Source organism: Pseudophryne corroboree, chromosome 8 (assembly GCF_028390025.1).
Source record: "Pseudophryne corroboree isolate aPseCor3 chromosome 8, aPseCor3.hap2, whole genome shotgun sequence".
NCBI lineage: Eukaryota > Metazoa > Chordata > Amphibia > Anura > Myobatrachidae > Pseudophryne > Pseudophryne corroboree.
Genome location: NC_086451.1, coordinates 434,529,627 through 434,547,990, shown reverse-complemented (window position 1 = coordinate 434,547,990; position 18,364 = coordinate 434,529,627). Strand labels below are relative to the sequence as shown.

The 18,364-nt window shown below is 46.2% G+C and overlaps 1 protein-coding gene across 5 annotated transcripts in view; it reads left to right on the top strand.

Annotated features, from left to right (window-relative positions):
• DDR1 (discoidin domain receptor tyrosine kinase 1) overlaps positions 1–17,764 on the top strand; it is a 105,069-nt gene extending 87,305 nt beyond the window's left edge. For 4 of the 5 annotated variants that reach the window (XM_063938019.1, XM_063938018.1, XM_063938021.1 and 1 more), the window contains 7 exons: positions 7,275–7,376; positions 7,980–8,212; positions 9,041–9,168; positions 9,775–9,981; positions 11,672–11,906; positions 12,911–13,060; positions 14,669–17,764. In XM_063938019.1, coding sequence (XP_063794089.1) covers positions 7,275–7,376; positions 7,980–8,212; positions 9,041–9,168; positions 9,775–9,981; positions 11,672–11,906; positions 12,911–13,060; positions 14,669–14,827 — 1,214 coding nt within the window. In that variant the 3' untranslated portion in view covers positions 14,828–17,764. The remainder of the gene's footprint in view (positions 1–7,274; positions 7,377–7,979; positions 8,213–9,040; positions 9,169–9,774; positions 9,982–11,671; positions 11,907–12,910; positions 13,061–14,668) is intronic. The other variant, XM_063938020.1, reaches the window with a different exon arrangement.
• The last annotated feature ends 600 nt before the right edge of the window (positions 17,765–18,364 follow it).

Genomic DNA, 18,364 nt, shown 5'->3' with positions numbered 1-18,364 from the left:
AAGTGCATGATATATTGTATATATTAAGGTGAGTGCGGAGATACAATTAATGCTGTTCTAACGATGACCCCTGGTTTTGGTGTTATTGTAGCCCTAACCTTTATGTACTGCTTTGCAATGGTGGGGTAAATCACTGCCCTATTCTCTAATAATAAGGAGCGTAACCTGTTACTTTAAAGCTGGTGTGCAAATACAAGTCTAAAATTTCCCTGCAGGCCCTTGCTGGGATTTGTTGTACAACAGCAGCTGTAGAGTCACAGGTTCATAATTTATAATCCTAACAATAACGGTGTAATGTGTGGAAGTCTCGTCTACTTGTCTCCAGAGGTAGAACAGGACAGCGAGCCCTTAAATATAAGCCAGGCTTCTTTCACCATTATTTATCTAAATACAAAGCATTAGGCATACTAGACTTGTGCATAGGGGCTGCCACATCTGGGGGGGTAACTCTCTGCAAAGTGCACACGAAAATAGGAATTTAATACCTGCCGGTAATTCCTTTTCTCGTAGTCCGTAGGGGATACTGGGATGGTATCAGTACCATGGGGTATAGATTGGGTCCATTGGAGCCTGGCACTTTAAGAAATCTTCAGTGTGTGCTGGCTCCTCCCCTCTATGCCCCTTCTGCAGACTCAGTCTAGGAAAACTGTGCCCGAGGAGATGGACATACTTTGAGAGAAAGAAAATAGGCAACAACAGCGGTGAGGTAACGAACCAACACACAACAGTAACAAAGCATAGCAACGCTAACCAGAACAGGAAAGGGATAGCAACAGCAGACCCAACCAAGAAAAACGTACAAACTGGTAAGCAGGTAACACGAAGCATTGAGGCGGGCGCCCAGTATCCCCTACGGACTACGAGAAAAGGAATTACCGGTAGGTATTAAATTCCTATTTTTTGTAACGTCCTAGGGGACACTGGGATGGTATTAGTACCATGGGGAAGTCCCAAAGATCCCAGAATGGGTGGGAGAGTGCTGATACCCCTGCAAAATTGCCTGACCAAAGTGAAGGTCCTCACCGGCCAAGGTATCGAACTTCTAGAACTTCACAAATGTGTGCGAACCAGACCAAGTAGCCGCTTGGCACAACTGTAAGGATGAAACACCATGGGCAGCCACCCAGGGAGAATCCACCGGCCTAGTAGAGTGGGCCTGAATAGAACTCGGCAGCGGCAACGCTGCAGAAGAATAAGTCTGTTGGATAGTCAACCTAAGCCAACGAGCAATGGACTGCTTGGAGGCAGGACATCGAATCTTAGTAGCGTCGTAAAGGACAAAGAGGGAGTCAGACTTCCTGTGACGAGCTGTCCTTTTGACGTAAATCAACAAAGCCCGAACCACGTCCAAGGACTTTGGAGCAACCGAGGTGTCCGACATCACCGGAACCACTATCTGTTGATTAATGTGAAAGGCCAACACCACTTTCGGCAAAAAACTGTGTGCAAGTCCTGTGCTCCGCCCTATCCTCGTGAAAAATCAAATAAGGGCTCTTGCAGGATATGGCCTCCAATTCCGACACACGCCTTGCAGAGGCCAATGCCAGCAACATGACAGTCTTCCAAGTAAGATATGTCAAGTCTACCCTGTGTAAGGGTTCAAACCAGTCTGATTGGGGAAAAGTCAGGACCACAGTGAGATCCCACGGAGCTGTGGGAGGGACATAGGGTGGTTGAATGCGAAGGACACCCTTTAAGAACATCTGTACTTCTGGAATTACAGCCATTTGTTTCTGGAAGAATATGGATAGAGACAAAATCTGAACTTTGATGGAGCCTAACCGTAGGCCCATATCCACGCCTGCTTGCAGGAAGAGCAGAAAACGGCCAGGTTGAAATTCCACAGTAGAATAGTTTCTACACTCACATCAAGAAACATATTTCTTCCAGATATGGTGGTAATGCTTCAACGTGACCACCTTTCGTGCTTGTACAATAGTCGAGATAACCCAGGACGGAAGACCCTTTTTGGCTAGAATCTCCCTCTCAACTTCCAAGCCATCAAATGTAGCCGCAGTAAGTCTGGATAGCCGAACGGCCTTTGTTGAAGAAGATCCTTGAAGTGGTAGAGGCCAGGGCTCTTCGAGAGACATTGTCAGGAGATCCGCATACCAGGCCCGGCAAGGCCAATCCGCCAAATTAGAATTGCTTGAACATTTTCCCTTTTGAGTCTTTTTAGAACTCTGGGAATGAGAGGAATTGGAGGGACAGATACACGAACTGGTAAGTCCACAGCGCCATCAGAGCATCCACTGCTGCAGCCTGCGGATCCCTTGTACTGAAACAATAGCGATGCAGCTTCTTGTTGAGACAAGAAACCATCATGTCTATCAGTGGGCATCCCCACCGTTGAACCAGCTGTTGAAACATCTGAGGGTGAAGGCCCATTATCCCGGATGGAGGTTATGCCTGCTGAGGAAGTCTGCTTCCCAATTGTCCACTCCCGGAATAAATATGGCCGATATGGCCCTTGCTTTGGCTTTCGCCCAGAGGAGTAACCTTGACACCTGGTGCATGTGCAGTTGAGACCCTGACCACTTGTCCAGTAGATCCAGCTGGAACGGACGGGCATGGAGCCTGCCATACTGGATTGCCTCGTAGGAGGCCACCATCTTGCCTAGGAGTCAGATGCAAATTTGCACCGAGATCTTGCGGGGCCTGAGCACAGAGCGGACCATAGCCTGAATTGTTAAGGCTTTGTCCATAGGGAGGAATAGTTTCTGAGACAGTGTCCAGTACCATCCCCAGTAATTGAAGCCTCTGCGACGGTTCCAGGTGTGATTTTTGGAAATTTAGGATCCATCCATGGTCCGTAAGAAGACGTGTAGTCAAGTTGATGCTTTGTAACAGACGCTCCCTGGACACCGCCTTTATGAGGAGATCGTCCAAGTAAGGGACTATGTTCACTCCCATCATGCGGAGTTGCATCATCATTTCCACCATCACTTTTGTGAACACCCTCGGAGCCGTGGAGGCCAAGGGCGAGGCCTGGAACTGGAAGTGGCGGTCCTGTATTGCGAATCTGAGATAAGCTTGACGAGGGGGCCATATCGGGATGTGCAGATATGCATCCTTGATATCCAGGGATACCAGGAATTCCCCTTCTTCCAGGCCCGAAACCACCTCTTTTAGAGATTACATCTTGAACTTGAACACACGTAGATACGGGTTGAGTGATTTGAGGTTCAAGATTGGCCATACAGGTGAAGCTGGTAAGCCTGACCTGAAGAATCTGTGAGGAGGGAGTGCTTGAAATTCCAACCGGTAGCCTTGGGATATGAGCTCCCTCACCCAAGGGTCCCGGCAGGACTTCGCCCATACCTGGGCGAAATATTGCAGTCGAGCACCCACCTGAAAGTCCCCCTGCAGCTGGGGTCAACTGTCACGCAGAGGACTTTGTGGATGAAGATCCTGAAGCCTGGTCCAGTGATCCAGCAGCCGCTGGTCTGCGAGATTTACCTCTATTTCCTTTAGCTGCATTTGAGGCACCCCTGGCCCTGCCTCTAAACCTGGCCACACGAAAGGACTGTAGAGAGGGCCCAGGGTAAGTCTAGCCAGAGGTGCAGCAGACGGCATATAGGTGGACTTACCTGCCGTTGCTTGAGAAATCCATTTGTTTAGTTCCTCCCCAGACAAGGCGTCCCCTGTGAAGGGAAGATTCTCCACGCCTTTTTTGGAATCAGCATCCGCTGTCCATTGTCGCAGCCACAGAGCTCTGCGGGCGGAGACCGCCATAGCCGTGGAACGAGCATTACTGAGGCCCATCTCCTTAATTGCCTCACTCATGAAGTTAGAAGCATCCTGTATATGTTGCAGTAGAGTCAGGGTCTCATCCTGAGGCATAGGGTCAAACCCCTCAATTACATTACCAGACCATTTGACCATGGCCCTTGTGATCCAACCACAAGCAATGGGTAGGCCTCTGTGCGACGCCTATTGCAGTGTAACTGGATTTGAGTGTAGTCTCAATTTTATGGTCAGCAGGGTCTTTTAGGGAGATAGCACCAGGTACAGGCAGCACAATCTTATGTGACAGTCTGGACACTGAGGTAGCCACAATCGGAGGGTTTACCCACACCATCCTATCCTCAGGGGGAAAAGGGAAGGAATTCAGCAACCACTTAGGGGTTTGAAATTCCTTGTCAGGATTAACGCACGCCTCTTTAAAAAGTGTGTTTAATTCCTTGGAGACAGTAAAAGTGGCAGATGTTGATTTTACATTAAAAAACAACTCTTCATCAGGTTCTGTCTCTTTATCTGGTATATTGAGGACTTCCCTAATATAATATATTAGGGCTTCCACACCCTGAGACAGAGTTTTGTCACCATTGTCTACGTCCACTTCACCCTCTTCCAAATCTGGCATTTCATTTTCAAGTCAGATTGGAGTACATGTGGGAGTGTGCGTTTATGTGAGACCAGCAGGGGGGGCTGAGGAGCCGGTCTGCGGTCAGCAGCATTGACAAAAAAGTAATCCACAGATAAATTTTAAGCATTTGTCTTTCCTGTCTGGCAACAGCCAATTCAGAATTAATATTAGATATCAATCCCTTAAATGAATCCAGCCATTCTGGCTCGTGAGTTCTGCTTCCCTGAGAAGGGAGTGAGCACTGATTACATGACAGATCCCCCTGGAGAAGGGGAAAACTTTGTGTTGCAGGATGGACACACAGCCTTTTTGCCAGACATGGTGATAAAACAGAACACACACACACACACACACACACACACACACACACACACACACACACACACACACACACACACACACACACACACACACACACACACACACACACACACACACACACACACACACACACACACACACACACGTAGTGAAATAACACAATGGTAGTGAAATAACGCAGAACCCCAGACAGCCTGAATGGAGTGATATAGAGAGGGATGAGACCAGCACACAATGCCACAGCTAAAGCAGCACTTTGCCGGGCATAAACCAGAGCCTTAGATAAGGCAACTAGTTTTCTGACAGTATATATGCTCCCCCCCTTCTATAATCCCCCTGGTACCAGTACAAGGTGACTTTTGAAGGATCTCTGAAGGAGCAGCGCCTCCCTGCATGCAGCCTGGAGTCTAAAGCAGCAGGAAACGGTGCCTCTGAGCTGCTGGTCCCGCTTTCAGAAAAACTCCGCCCCCTTAATGGCGTGCGGTCCCGGTGTGGCAGTTAACTCCAGATTGCAGGAAATGGCATTAAAACTCCTTTCTGTGCCAGTGTTGGTGTCTGCAGCAGGGCCCGCAGCCAAGTGCGCCCTTATGCCGCCACTGTAACCGGGGCCCCGGTGTCTGTACTCACTGCACCAGCGTCTTCAGCATCTGTTAGGGGTGGCAGCATGCTGTTGGAGTGCGCGCATACTCTGGAATAATGCGAAACAGCACCTCAGGGGCTTTGTCCTGTCAGCGGGGATCCGGACCATTAACCCTACAAGAGGTTGGTTCGGTCCCCACCCTAAGTCCCACGACGCAGGCAGACGGGTGCCAGCCAGTGCTGCCTGAAAATAATAAACTAAAATACATTTTTTAAGAAAACACTCTGGAGCTCCAGAGGAATGCACCCAGCTCCTTGGGCAGATTTTTCTAAACGGAGTCTGGTAGGAGGGGCATAGAGGGGAGGAGCCAGCACACACTGAAGATTTCTTAAAGTGCCAGGCTCCAATGGACCCGATCTATACCCCATGGTACTGATACCATCCCAGTATCCCCTAGGAAGTTAGAGAAACAATGTTATTATATTTCACTGGTAAAGGATATGACAGAGGAAAATAAAGTGAAGTGAGTTTAGCTGAGGCGGGGACAATACTAATTGGAAACACTTCGTAAAGAATGTTCTAGGTACTGAAGTGTGGCTTCTGGATACGGCGGAACTTAAAGCTTTGTGCCTTCAGGCTTTTTATGATGATTGTGTAATTATACCATCACTTGTCTCAGGAGTCATCGGAGGACAACGGCAAAGCGCAGCCCGTCTGCAGAGGTTCGCACCGGCCAAGGAGACAAGTTGGTGCAGATAGTTTTGCAGTGCAGTTAAAAGACCAGGGGGTAAATTTACTAAGATGGAAGTTCTATTTAAGATGGGATGTTGCCCATGGCAACCAATCCGATTCCAGGTATTATCTTCTAGAAGGTGCTAGATAAATGAGAAGTAGAATCTGATTGGTTGCTATGGGCAACATCCCATCTTAAATAGAACTCCCATCTTAGTAAATTTACCCCCAGGTTTCCTTTAGCAGAGTGAGAACACTGAAATAAGATAAAGGGGGTCATTCCGAGTTGATCGCTCGCTAGCTATTTTTAGCAGCCGTGCAAACGCATAGTCACCACCCACGGGGGAGTGTATTTTCGCTTTGCGAGTGTGCGAACGCGTGTGCAGCCGAGCGGGATGAAAAAGTTTTTTGCAGTTTCTGAGTAGCTCTGGACTTACTCAGGCGCTGCGATCACTTCAGCCTGTTAGGTCCCAGAATTGACGTCAGACACCCGCCCTGCAAACGCATGGACACGCCTGTGTTTTTCCAACCACTCCCGGAAAACGGTCAGTTGACACCCACAAACGCCTTCTTTCTGTCAATCTCCTTGCGATCAGTTGTGCGAATGGATTCTTCGTTAAATCCATCGCCCAGCAACGATTCGCTTTGTACCCGTACGACGCGCAGTAGTAACCTGTTCGCTGCGCTGCGAAAAACTGCAGCGAGCGATCAACTCGGAATGACCCCCCCAAAGTGGTGAAGGGTTTAGGCATTGTGGACTATTCTCCATAGTCACTAGTTTTTAGGGACTGTGGAAAAGGGACTTGATCTGTGGGCCTCGTCAGACACACAAAATTGCTGATGTTCTGATGTGCCCTCACCCTCCTGATTCATCTAAGCCTTTGACGTTCCTTCACCAGGCATTGCCGCTGTTGTGGTTTGTGTGTAGAATAGTGAATTGTGGATAAGGTGGCATCAGAGACAAGAAAGGATAATAACATGAAAACAACAAACTCGGGTAAGATAGTAGCAATAGGCAGCCCTTCAATATGACCTTCTTGGTTCCAGTTCTGCTTTAAAATTGTTGCACCGAATCCACCGACTCACCTGAATCCAAGCAGGGATGTAGTGGTCTGTTAGCCTATTGCAGGTGGTGATGACTAGTGCACAGAAGAGTCCGTGTGGGGACACGTGTGTGTGTGTACATGTGTGTGTATATGTATCTATGTATGTGTACCCGGTGTCTGCATGATTATAGAGGTGTACATATATACTCTGCATGTGTCTCTCCAGCTCTGCTGTTAAACAACCCGGCCTATGAGCTCCTGCTTTCCACTCACAGCCGGCCAATCACAGAGCCTGGCAGCCTGCAGGCTAAGCCAATCAACAGCCAGGGTAAGGGGCTGTCATATCGGAGCTGTGCACAAAACAAAATGGCCAGCTCCAAACTATATACCTCTATAATCTCCACTTCACTGTCTCTCTGACATCTCGAGGACTGGATAGTTCCTTTACGGTCACCTCTGTGTCTCATCTTATGTATACTGTATATACAGAAATATAAATACAGGTAAGGGGTCTGTGATCTGGAAAAACGTAGGGAATGGGGTTTCCTGGGTAAGGGTCTTTTCCGTAATTTGGAGCACATGCGCAAAATATGCTAAATTGCATTTAAAAATGATTCCTGTATTTCCTGACACACTGGCGTAGCAGTGCTCCTCACAGTGACAAATGTCTGTGATTATAGGACACCAAGGGACAGTCGTCTTATTTCTTTCTGATTTCCAGATGATAGACCCGAGCTCATACCTGTATCTCAATCCTGATCCACATTGTAAGAGTAAACTCTCTTCTCCTTTCCACCTTTTCCTTATTACTCCGTTCCTCCTTCACTATCACTTTCCTTCTTAATTTCCTCTCTTTCTCCATTTCATTCCCAACCTTTGTGCCGTGCCCCTCTTTTACCCCATACCCTTTTTTTTCTCTCCCTCTCTGCAGATGGGGGTTACAGAGAGTTGGATTCCCCTAAGCTGCCCGCGGTCTGCCCCCCTAGTGTCCCTCACTATGCAGAAGCGGATATAGTTACTCTGCAAGGAGTGACCGGGGGAAACACCTACGCAGTACCTGCCCTGACTGCGGACTCGCTCCCCTCTAAAGAATTGCCCCTCAGCAAATTCCCCCGGGGGCACTTACTCTTCCGGGAGAAGCTGGGGGAAGGGCAGTTTGGAGAGGTAAGTGTTTATCATGATGATAGCTACAACATTTATATAAGGGGGGATATTTATTAAAACGTGGAGAGAGTTCCTGTCATTTTTTAAACAGACTGTAACCAGTCAGGAGCTGATTGGCTGGTACTTTATATATCTCCACACTTGATCTCTCTCCAAGCTTTGATAAATCTCCCCCATAACATGGTATTATCCTTCTTGTCCTATGTTTTTTTTTTAATCTGTTCCTCAATAACAACTCCATCTTGTTTGCCTTAATAGATCTTGTTTCGCATGTCTTATTTTCACTAATTCTTGAACGCAGACCTCCATGTTTAGTCTTGCCTTTTATTTATTTATTATTATTACCAGTTATTTATATAGCGCACACATATTCCGCAGCGCTGTACAGAGAATATTTGCCCATTCACATCGGTCCCTGCCCCAGTGGAGCTTACAATCTATATTCCCTATCACATGTACACACACACACACATTCACGCTAGGGTTAGTTTTGTTGGGAGCCAATTAACCTACCAGTATATCTTTGGATTGTGGGAGGAAACCGGAGTACCCGGAGGAAACCCACGCAAGTACGGAGAGCATATACAAACTCCACACAGTTAGGGCCAATGTGGGAATCAAACCCATGACCTCAGTGCTGTCAGGCAGTAATGCTAACCATTACACCATCAGTGCTGTCTATTATCCCTCTTCATCGCTTCACGTTGCCGACCTTCTCCCTTTTTTTCATTGTATTGTATAGTAAAGTTGACATCACACTACTATTCGTAACACCTTCCTGTAAGCTACACAATTATACTGCAGTTACACGTCTTCTCTGTATCTCAGGTTCACCTGTGCGAGGTTGTAAATCCACACGAGCTCCCCGTTCTGCAGTTTCCGTTCAACATGCGCAAAGGGAGGAGTCTTCTTGTGGCTGTGAAATTATTACGGGCAGATGCAAATAAGAACGCCAGGTAAAGGAAAATGACTAAATGCTGCGTTCTTAAACCGTTTGGGTTGGCGTAGTGCACACAGGGGTAGATGCATCAAGCCTTGGAGAGAGCTAAAGCGGGGAGAGATAAATGGGTCTATGTACTAAGGCTTGGAGAGAGAAAAAGTGGATGGAGATAAGGGGACATGTACGAAGCAGTGATAAAAGTGGAGAAATGAGCCAGTGGAGATGTTGCCCATGGCAACCAATCAGCAGTGATGTAACATTTATAATTTGCATACTATAAAAGCATATGATTGGTTGCCGTGGGCAACTTCTCCACTGGCTCACTTCTCCACTTTTATCACTGCTTAGTACATGTCCCCCAAAGTACCAACCAACCAGCTCCTGTCATTTTTCAAACACAGCCTGTGACATGGCAGTTGGGAGCTGATTGGCTGGTACTTTATCTTTCTCCACTTTATCACCCTCCAAGGCTTAGTACATAGACCCACAATACCAACCAATCAACTCAGCTTAGAAGCAGATTGTTTGGCACTTTATCCAAGGTTTTGTACATTTCCCCCACGATGAGATCCCATCACACTCTCTCTCTCACCTCTCCACTCTGCCCCCTGCTGGTCAACAGAAGCGATTTCCTGAAGGAGCTGAAGATTCTGTCCCGTCTGAGTGATCCGCACATCATCCGGCTGTTGGGCGCCTGCCTGGATGAGGACCCTCTGTGTATGATTACGGAGTACATGGAAAATGGAGACCTTAACCAGTTCCTGAGTTCCCACCAGCTGGCTGAGGAGGATGAAAGTATGGAAGCCGGACACAGCCCTCCCTGTATCAGGTGAGGAAATCTCCATTTTCATATTCGTGTATTGGGAGAAGCTGGCTCAGTGGTTAAATACTACGGCTTATTGAACCCGGCCGAATATGCCCGTGTGTCTGCCCCATGTGACATTGGACGGCTTTCATGAATAATCTTTGTACAACGCGCCATAATATGTTATGTGTATGCACTGTGTACATCATCTGTGATTCGGGACTGTAGCTGGGAGGCATGTTGCCACACTGTGATGTTCTGCAACCTTCTTCCTTCCACAGTACTAGGGAGGGTAGATTTAATAAAGCTTCTACAGCAGACTAGTAGTTGCCCATAGCGACCAATCATATTCTAGCTATCATTTTGCTATGCATTCTATAGAATTATAGAAAGATTATGATTGGTTGCTATGGGAAAGCTTTCATAAATCTACCCCTGAGTTTGTTGCTACTCACTGACATTACTGTCCAATGGTTGCTCGAGCTTCGGCCACTACAGATGTGCATAGATGGAAATAGACATAGCAGGTGCTTTCCCCTCAGACAAATGCACCATACAAACCAATAAATAATAATTAATATCTGTCTCCATGTTAGTACATAGCTTTGGACATCTATCTGCCTTTATCTCTCATGACTTCCTGTGTGTCACCTCTTTTCTCAGTCTCAGTGACCTGTGGCTCTCTTCTTACTCCTCCTCCTGCCACGTATTGCCTCTCAGTCCAAGGGGTATATTCACAAAACGGCAGCTTGTAATATTTAAAGTGCAAAGCCGGGGCGTGTTTTGTACCTAATATTAAAATGCAAAGCCTGGCGTGTTTTGAACCTAATATTAGTGCCTCTTTTACATTTTGAGTTCAAACCTGTTGAGAAGCAAGCCACCGCTGTGTAAATGTACTCTCAGAGGGACATGTACTAAGCAGGGAAAAGAGTGGAGAAGTGAGTAAGTGGAGAAGTTGCCCATGGCAACCAATCAGTTGCTCTGTATAATTTTATAGTGTGCAAATTATAAATGTTACGTCCATGCTGATTGGTTGCCATGGGCAACTTCTCCATTGGCTCGCTTCCCCACTCTTTTCATTGCTTAGTACATCTCCCCTTGTCTCTTAAGACTCCATCAGTAGGGCTCCCAAATGTACTTGTCTCCTAAGGGGTGTGGATTAATAGGTCGACAGAAGGTTGATAGGTTCAAAAGGTCGACACAAAAAAAATAAGGTTGACACTTTCTTTGTTATTTTAGCCCAAAGCTAACCCTAACCCTCTCCCTAGTGTCTAACCCTAATCGTTCCCTCCTGTAGTCTAACCGTCCTCTCTGGCAGCCTAAACTTAAACATGTGTCGACCTTTTGTATCAACCTTTTAAATGTGTCGACTTTTTAAACCTGTCGACCTTCCATCTGTAGTCCTTTTGTTCCTGATGCCTTAATGCATGTCAACCTATAATGTATCTGTTGTCTGGATACCTTCCTAAGCACACTTTTGGTTTTTGCCACTGGTCATAATTTCAATACTATAGAAATACTTCTTTGTGGGGAAATTCTCCCCTTCATGTGCTTTTCCGGCTGTCCTCAACCTTTAATCTAGAGAGATAGAATTACTATGAATATATCTACATAATTATACTGCACTAGACGTGTAATGTATCACTGTTGTAGACCGAACTAACTTAATGCTACAAGTAAGGCCTACCCATAATCCTCTCTGTCTTGTCCCCAGTTACCCCAGCCTCCTCCATGTGGCCTTGCAGATTTGTTCCGGAATGAAATATCTGTCATCACTCAACTTTGTGCATCGGGACTTGGCTTCCCGAAATTGCCTGGTGGGCGAGAACCTGACTATTAAAATAGCCGACTTCGGCATGAGCCGCAACTTGTACGCTGGAGATTACTACCGGATACAGGGCCGGGCTGTGCTACCAATCCGGTGGATGGCCTGGGAGTGTATACTGCTGGTGAGTGACGGGATGGTTCTAGGCTGGATTAGACGTAGTTGGTGGTGCAGGAATGTTGTGTCATTTAGGGGTGTCCTACACACTTGTGGCTCTGTATGCCAGGACTTGCTCCATTCACTGACCATACACATGCACTTCTTGATAAATTTAAAGTGCCAGCTCCCTATAACCACCATCTATACCCCAGTGTCATCGTCTACTCCAGTGTCCCCTGTGGCATCAGAGAAACGGATTTATCGGTAAGTACCAAAATCCTATTTTTAAAAAAGGGTCATCATTGAGTCATTACCAACTCGGTCCCTAAGGTACCCTAACGGTCCAGGTTTTAAGGATATCCATACTTGAGCACAGATGATCAAATCAAATTGCCTGAGGTACTAATTAAGCCTCCTGTGCTCAATTATGAATTTCCTTCAGACCTGGACTGTTTAAGTTCCTTGTGGCCCGTATGTGGGAACCAGATGGTTAATGTGTATCTGTCCCTGACTACAGGTGTGACCCAGATACACTTCAGGGTCCTCTACCCTTAAAAGTGCCAACAAAGTAATAAGTTAGCACAATACATGTAATCAAAGAAGGAGACCCGTCTGTGACATACAGTATCAGCAATTCTCAGTCAGCCACTAGGGGACACTGGAACATGCTGACTCTGGGGTATAGACGGGTGGCTATAGGGAGTCTGGCACTCGGAGGGCCGCATGAGGCCCATCTCTGGGCTACAGTGTCTCTTCTTAATTGTTAAAGTGAATTTTTCCCTCCTTTTAGACCAAAGAATAGGGGCCTGGCATGCAATGAGCTTTCTAAATAAACATCTCAGATATATATATAATGTCGCCATACTGCGTAGCATTTTCTCAGCTGGGGTCAGAGGCAAACACAGTGGCCACCCTCCTGCGTACTCAAACCAGCAACTGTTCTCGCCAATGTTAGAAGATTTTTACTGCACATAGTAAAAAATTAACCTTGGCTAAAACTGTTCATTCTTCCCTTCCCACTTGGCACAGGGTAAATTCACCACTGCCAGTGACGTTTGGGCCTTTGGTGTGACATTGTGGGAGATTTTAATGTTGTGCAAGGAACAGCCATACGGGGAGCTGAACGATGAAGATGTGATTGAGAATGCGGGTGAGATCTTCAGAGACGGGAAGAAACAGGTGAGCACCGGGGAGGTGTAGGTGCGATGGCAAGGATAGCGGTGATACAGGGAATCGGCAGCAATAGAAGTTACCACCTACTCTGGTATTTTAGATTTCTGACAGGATCCTGTGGCTTATTTTGGAAATAATCCAGGAATCCCCAGAGTGGATGGTGCAGATACATTACTGGGGGCTGTACTGTAATTATTCCTCTGGGAATCCCTACTGTTTGTGTCCGTGTCCTGATTAATTAAAGGTTGTTGGACTCGCTGTACTTCACTAGGAATGCCCTTACTCCATCCAACACCAATGCACTTTTTTGTAGGAATTTGCACAAAATAGTTCACCATTGATGGTCTCCATCAATGGCAGGAAACCATCAACAGAATGGCAGTGGTTCTCAAATTCGGCCCTCAGGAGCCCACACAGGTCACGTTTTCCATGTCACCCGGCAGGTGCACTGTGCATCACCAACTGTCACATTTTAAAAATCTACAGGTGACCTGGAAAACGTGAACTGTTTTGGGGTCCCGATGACCGAGTTTGAGGACCTGTGGTCTATGGGTATCACTAGTGCGGTCACATGACAGCAGTAGGCAAATTAGTGAAGGAGGGTGGGGCTAGGAAATGGAGGGAAACCCCCCAATGCTGCATCACAATCAAACTTCTGCTATCTTAGGCCTGAGAAACATCGGTAACAAACCAATCATGGTAGATGGCAGTCCCTACTTTTTTTGTGTGTGAATCTAGACACAGTGATGCCCATATTCCATGAGACTTAGCCAACCGCTGTTTCAATAATATCTGGATATACCTGGTCTTCTGAGCAGTATTATTTTTATTAGGGTAGAAATATAACACGGGTAGGAAGCACCGTATGTGAGCCTGTGACCGGGGAGGAGGAGATCAAATATACTCTTCAGACCCTGTTCCTGGATATTAAAGTATAGTGAATCCTTTTTGCCTACGTCACATAAAAAACCAACAAACATTCTGAAACTTTCCTCCATCCATCTTCTCATGTCATGAACAGCACCAGCCCCTGGAATGCAGAGCTCAGGAGATTAGTCTGGAACCGGTTGTGTCCTGATTAACCCATTCCCATGCCGTCCTTATCATGCTTCCTGCTTAGGGTGCATTTAATAGAAGGATTTGGGCTCTTATAAACCACGTTCGACTTTTATTATGTATCCAATCTGCTAAATATGACAAGTGGAGAAGTTGTCCATAGCAACCAACCAGATTCTAGCTATCATTAATCCAGTACATTCTATAGAAAGACAGCTAGAATCTGGTTGCTATGGGTAATGTTTGCACTTGTCCTCTTGGTTTGATGCATCTGCCCCATAGTCATACTATGAATTGTTGTAAGTGAAGCACGATATTGGTTTTGATGGACTAATTTAGAGGTTCTTGGCCCTTAGGACCCCAAACAGGTCATGTTTTCCAGGTCTCCTCACAGAATCGCAGTGAAATTATTTGCTCCACCTGTGTCAGTGAGTAATGACTACACCTGTGCACCTGCTGGGAGACCTGGACAATGTGAGCTGTTTGGGGTCCTGGGGACCGTGTTTAGCAACCACTGGAATAATCCAATATCGTTCTGTCCTCTCTCTGCCATTACAGATCTATCTGTCCCGCCCTCCGCCCTGTCCTCCGCCTCTGTACGAGTTAATGCTGCGGTGCTGGGACCGAGACTGCAGGGAGCGGCCATCCTTCCAGGACATTCACGCTCTGCTGACCTCGTACGCCCTCTGCTGTTCCAGCGTGGAAGTGAAGGAGTGAAGTGTTGCCTAGAACACAACACTACATTTCCTGCACCCTCATTGAGACACCTTAACCCTCTCACTTATCCGTTCCTATAGACTGTAATCCTCATAAAAGGGCTATAGGGTTTAGGAAACATTTCATTTCATCCTGAGCATCAACCCCTAGAACGGTTTCATTTCAATGTGTCTCTCCCAGTCATAAACACTGAATCCTCCAATCATAGGATAAACATGCTACGTCCGAATACATACAATGTGAGCACTACACTGAATCTGCCATTGCTGCAGTCTGGATATCAGATTTATACTTTTATAATGTCATCTGGGAAACGCAATCACCAGGACAGACTATGCCCCTTCCTTTGTCTATATTGTAAGGGTACCTCTTACTTGAAGTCGCCTACACAGGGTGGTGGCTGAACCAATATCCACTGTAATGCCTCCTGTCTATTCACTGTTAACATCACCAAGGCACAAGTTCCTAGCAAATCAATAGGCTGAATTTGCAGGAATATGGCTTTCACCAGTGCACGCACTTTAATGTCTTCTTACAGATCATATAGGGGGAGTTTTATCAAACCTTTGCAGGAGATAAAGTACTAACCAATCAGCTACTGTCATTTTACAGGCTGTGTTTGAAAAATGAAAGTTATGCGCCGATTGGTTAGTGTTTAACCCTCTCCATGCTTTGATAAATACCCCCATAGTCAGGAACATATCTCAGTCTTCTCTTTTTAAAGAGAACACTGAACAAAATACATGACCTTTAGCTCACGTTTAGTGGAGTCCCTACTTCTCAGCTCCCATGCTCTTTAATAATGTTACAACATTCCACCTCTAAGATCCCCATTATACAATACAGCTATTTAGTCTTGCTAGCATGCCATAAATTGCCCCTGAGGTGAAGACCATCCTGTTACACTTAACATATTGGTAAATAAGCCTTATGACTGCCCCTCAGCCACTTTCGTTCTTACATTTGCCACTGCTATCTCCCAGCACCCCCTGCCGTACAATACACGTCTTACTGCTAGTGTGCACTGGGTACTCTGGGCTGCTATATATTGCTTAAATGCACAAAAATCAGGGATGGGATGAAGGATTTTGTTTCAGACATACATAAGATTTCTGACTCAAGGACTTGTTATTTCAGGAATGTTAAATATGAATGGCATCCTTCATACGACATCTCCTCTGTAATCCCACACACTGAAATCCCTATTGAACAATGGTTCCGAGCAGGGGAACCACCCTCGCCAAGATGCCTTACAGTCCTGTCAATGTGCGCATCTGCTGCTGTACAAACCCAGAGGGCGGACAGCCTTCCGTAACACTCCTTTGCTTTAACAGATGCCGTATTTGTACAACCACTGTTACACATACCAGCAAAGAGATTTAGGTTTTAAATTTGGTTTGACTCCAACTGCCACTCTATTGTTTAAGATGAAGTTTCCTAAACTCAGTCCTCAAGGCACCTTAACAGTCTTTTTTAAGGATATCAATGCTTTGGCACAGACAGTTAAATCAAAGTGACTGAGGTGCTATTTGAGCCACCTGTGCGCAAGCATGGATATCCTTAAAACTTGGACTGTTAAGGCCCCCATACATTACTGCGATTTCTCCTACGGGAGAAATCCCAGCCGATGCCCCTCGAGCCGCCCGGGAGCTTCCCGGGCAGCAGGATCGCATGCGGTCCTTTTACATGCGATCCTTGCATATTGCATGCGATCCCGCCCGACTCAGTGGTCAGACCTGCACCACATCCGATCTCTGATTCCGATGCGCACGGGTCCGCGCATCGGATCGGATGTCAAACACATCCGATTTGGCCACTTTTCGCCCAATTTTTTTCATGATCTGTCGGAATCGGGTGAAAAGTGGCCATATCGGACAAGTGTATGGCCAGCTTAAGGGTATCTTGAGGACTGAGTTTGGGGAAAAACATTGTTCAAGACAATACTCCAGATCGCATCTCATCTTTGCGTTACGGCTGTAACGGTTTCACTAGAGGAACGATGACAGCTTACAGCCATCCAAACACTGGACAATCCCAATCACTGTAGCAACATCTCCAGGATACGCGACTCTCTTTGATCCTCTGTAAATTGCAGTAAGCGCTCCTATGGTGGAAGTTACCATGGAACTGAAATCACTCCGTTCGGCAGTGGACATTTTAGCAACATTTACATCAGCTTCCAAGTTGACAAAAGCATTCTTTCTTCCAGGAAAACGGAGTGGACTTGGGCAAATATTTATTTCTCTCCATCTTTTCAGTCAACATTGATAAAGAAATTCTCCATATGCAATTACGAAGCTCTTATATGATCTTATGATACTTTAAGGAAATTTGTTGAATTTTTGCGCAGTTTAGAAAAAAGTAATTGAATCTGTTTGTATCCTAATCAAAAAGACGGATGAAAAATCTGTTCTTCAATATATTAAAATTTTTTGAAATAATCCTAAAATTTGTGGGGGTCAACAAAATATATATTTTTAGTTTATTGGTGTGCAGAGAAGTCAGGGGACTACTGACATGCAGATATGGATACGTCTGATGAAAGACGCCGTATGCAAGTAGAACCACCGGATATTAATTTCAGTGTCTCTCTCCGTGGTCACCCAGTTGTGGAAGTGTTAGCACCTTGGGAACGAGCTGCAACTTTTCGAAAAGAAATGGACAACTGTGGATGGGGTGAAGTCCTTTATTTAAGCTGTAAATTTGGACCTTGGTTTGAATCTTAATGGATTGTCCCAGCTGAGCCCAATTGTGAAAGGGCTTGGACACTTGTATCCCAATTTTACTGCTACCGCCTGATGTGTATATATAGTACTGCTAATTTAAAGCTTTTAAAAATGAGATTGTGTTACAACTTTTTTTTTATATGATGTTAATATATAGATTTGCAGAATATATCACTAATTTGCAGAAATAAAGATTGCCTTTTTTTCTAGACTTTTACAATTTCTGGTTCTTGCTTGCCTCTGTATAACGACACTAATGACTTATGTACTATCGGCAGGGGGGATCAGTATGCTATCAGCCAATCAGAAGTGGCAAAACTATGCTTCTGACAATCATCAACATCACTGTGAACTGTATTGTTGCAGCGCCCTCTAGGGATTGCAATAAATACATCTAAAAGGCATCTCTGGGAATGCTTCCTCACTTAATAAATGGTGTAGTTGTATAGACCTGCTATAACCAGAGGTGTAGCGTGTAGCCACAGCGCCCGGAGCATATGTGTGCTATGCCCCCCCCAAGTGTGCATGTGGGGTTAAATTAAAGGGGTGTCTCCCCATGCCTGCCCCCCCCCCCCCCCGTATCTCCCCAAGACTGCCCCCCATGTATCTCCCCAATACTGACTCCTCCCTGTATCTCCCTAAGACTGCCTCCCCCTCTGTGTATCCCCATGGCTGCTTCCCCCCCTTTATGTCCCCAAGGCTGTCTCCCCCCCTTAAGGACCCCAAGGCTGCCTCCCCCCTGTGTATCCCCATGTCTGCCTTCCCCCTGTGTATCCCCATGTCTGCCTTCCCCCTGTGTATCCCCATGTCT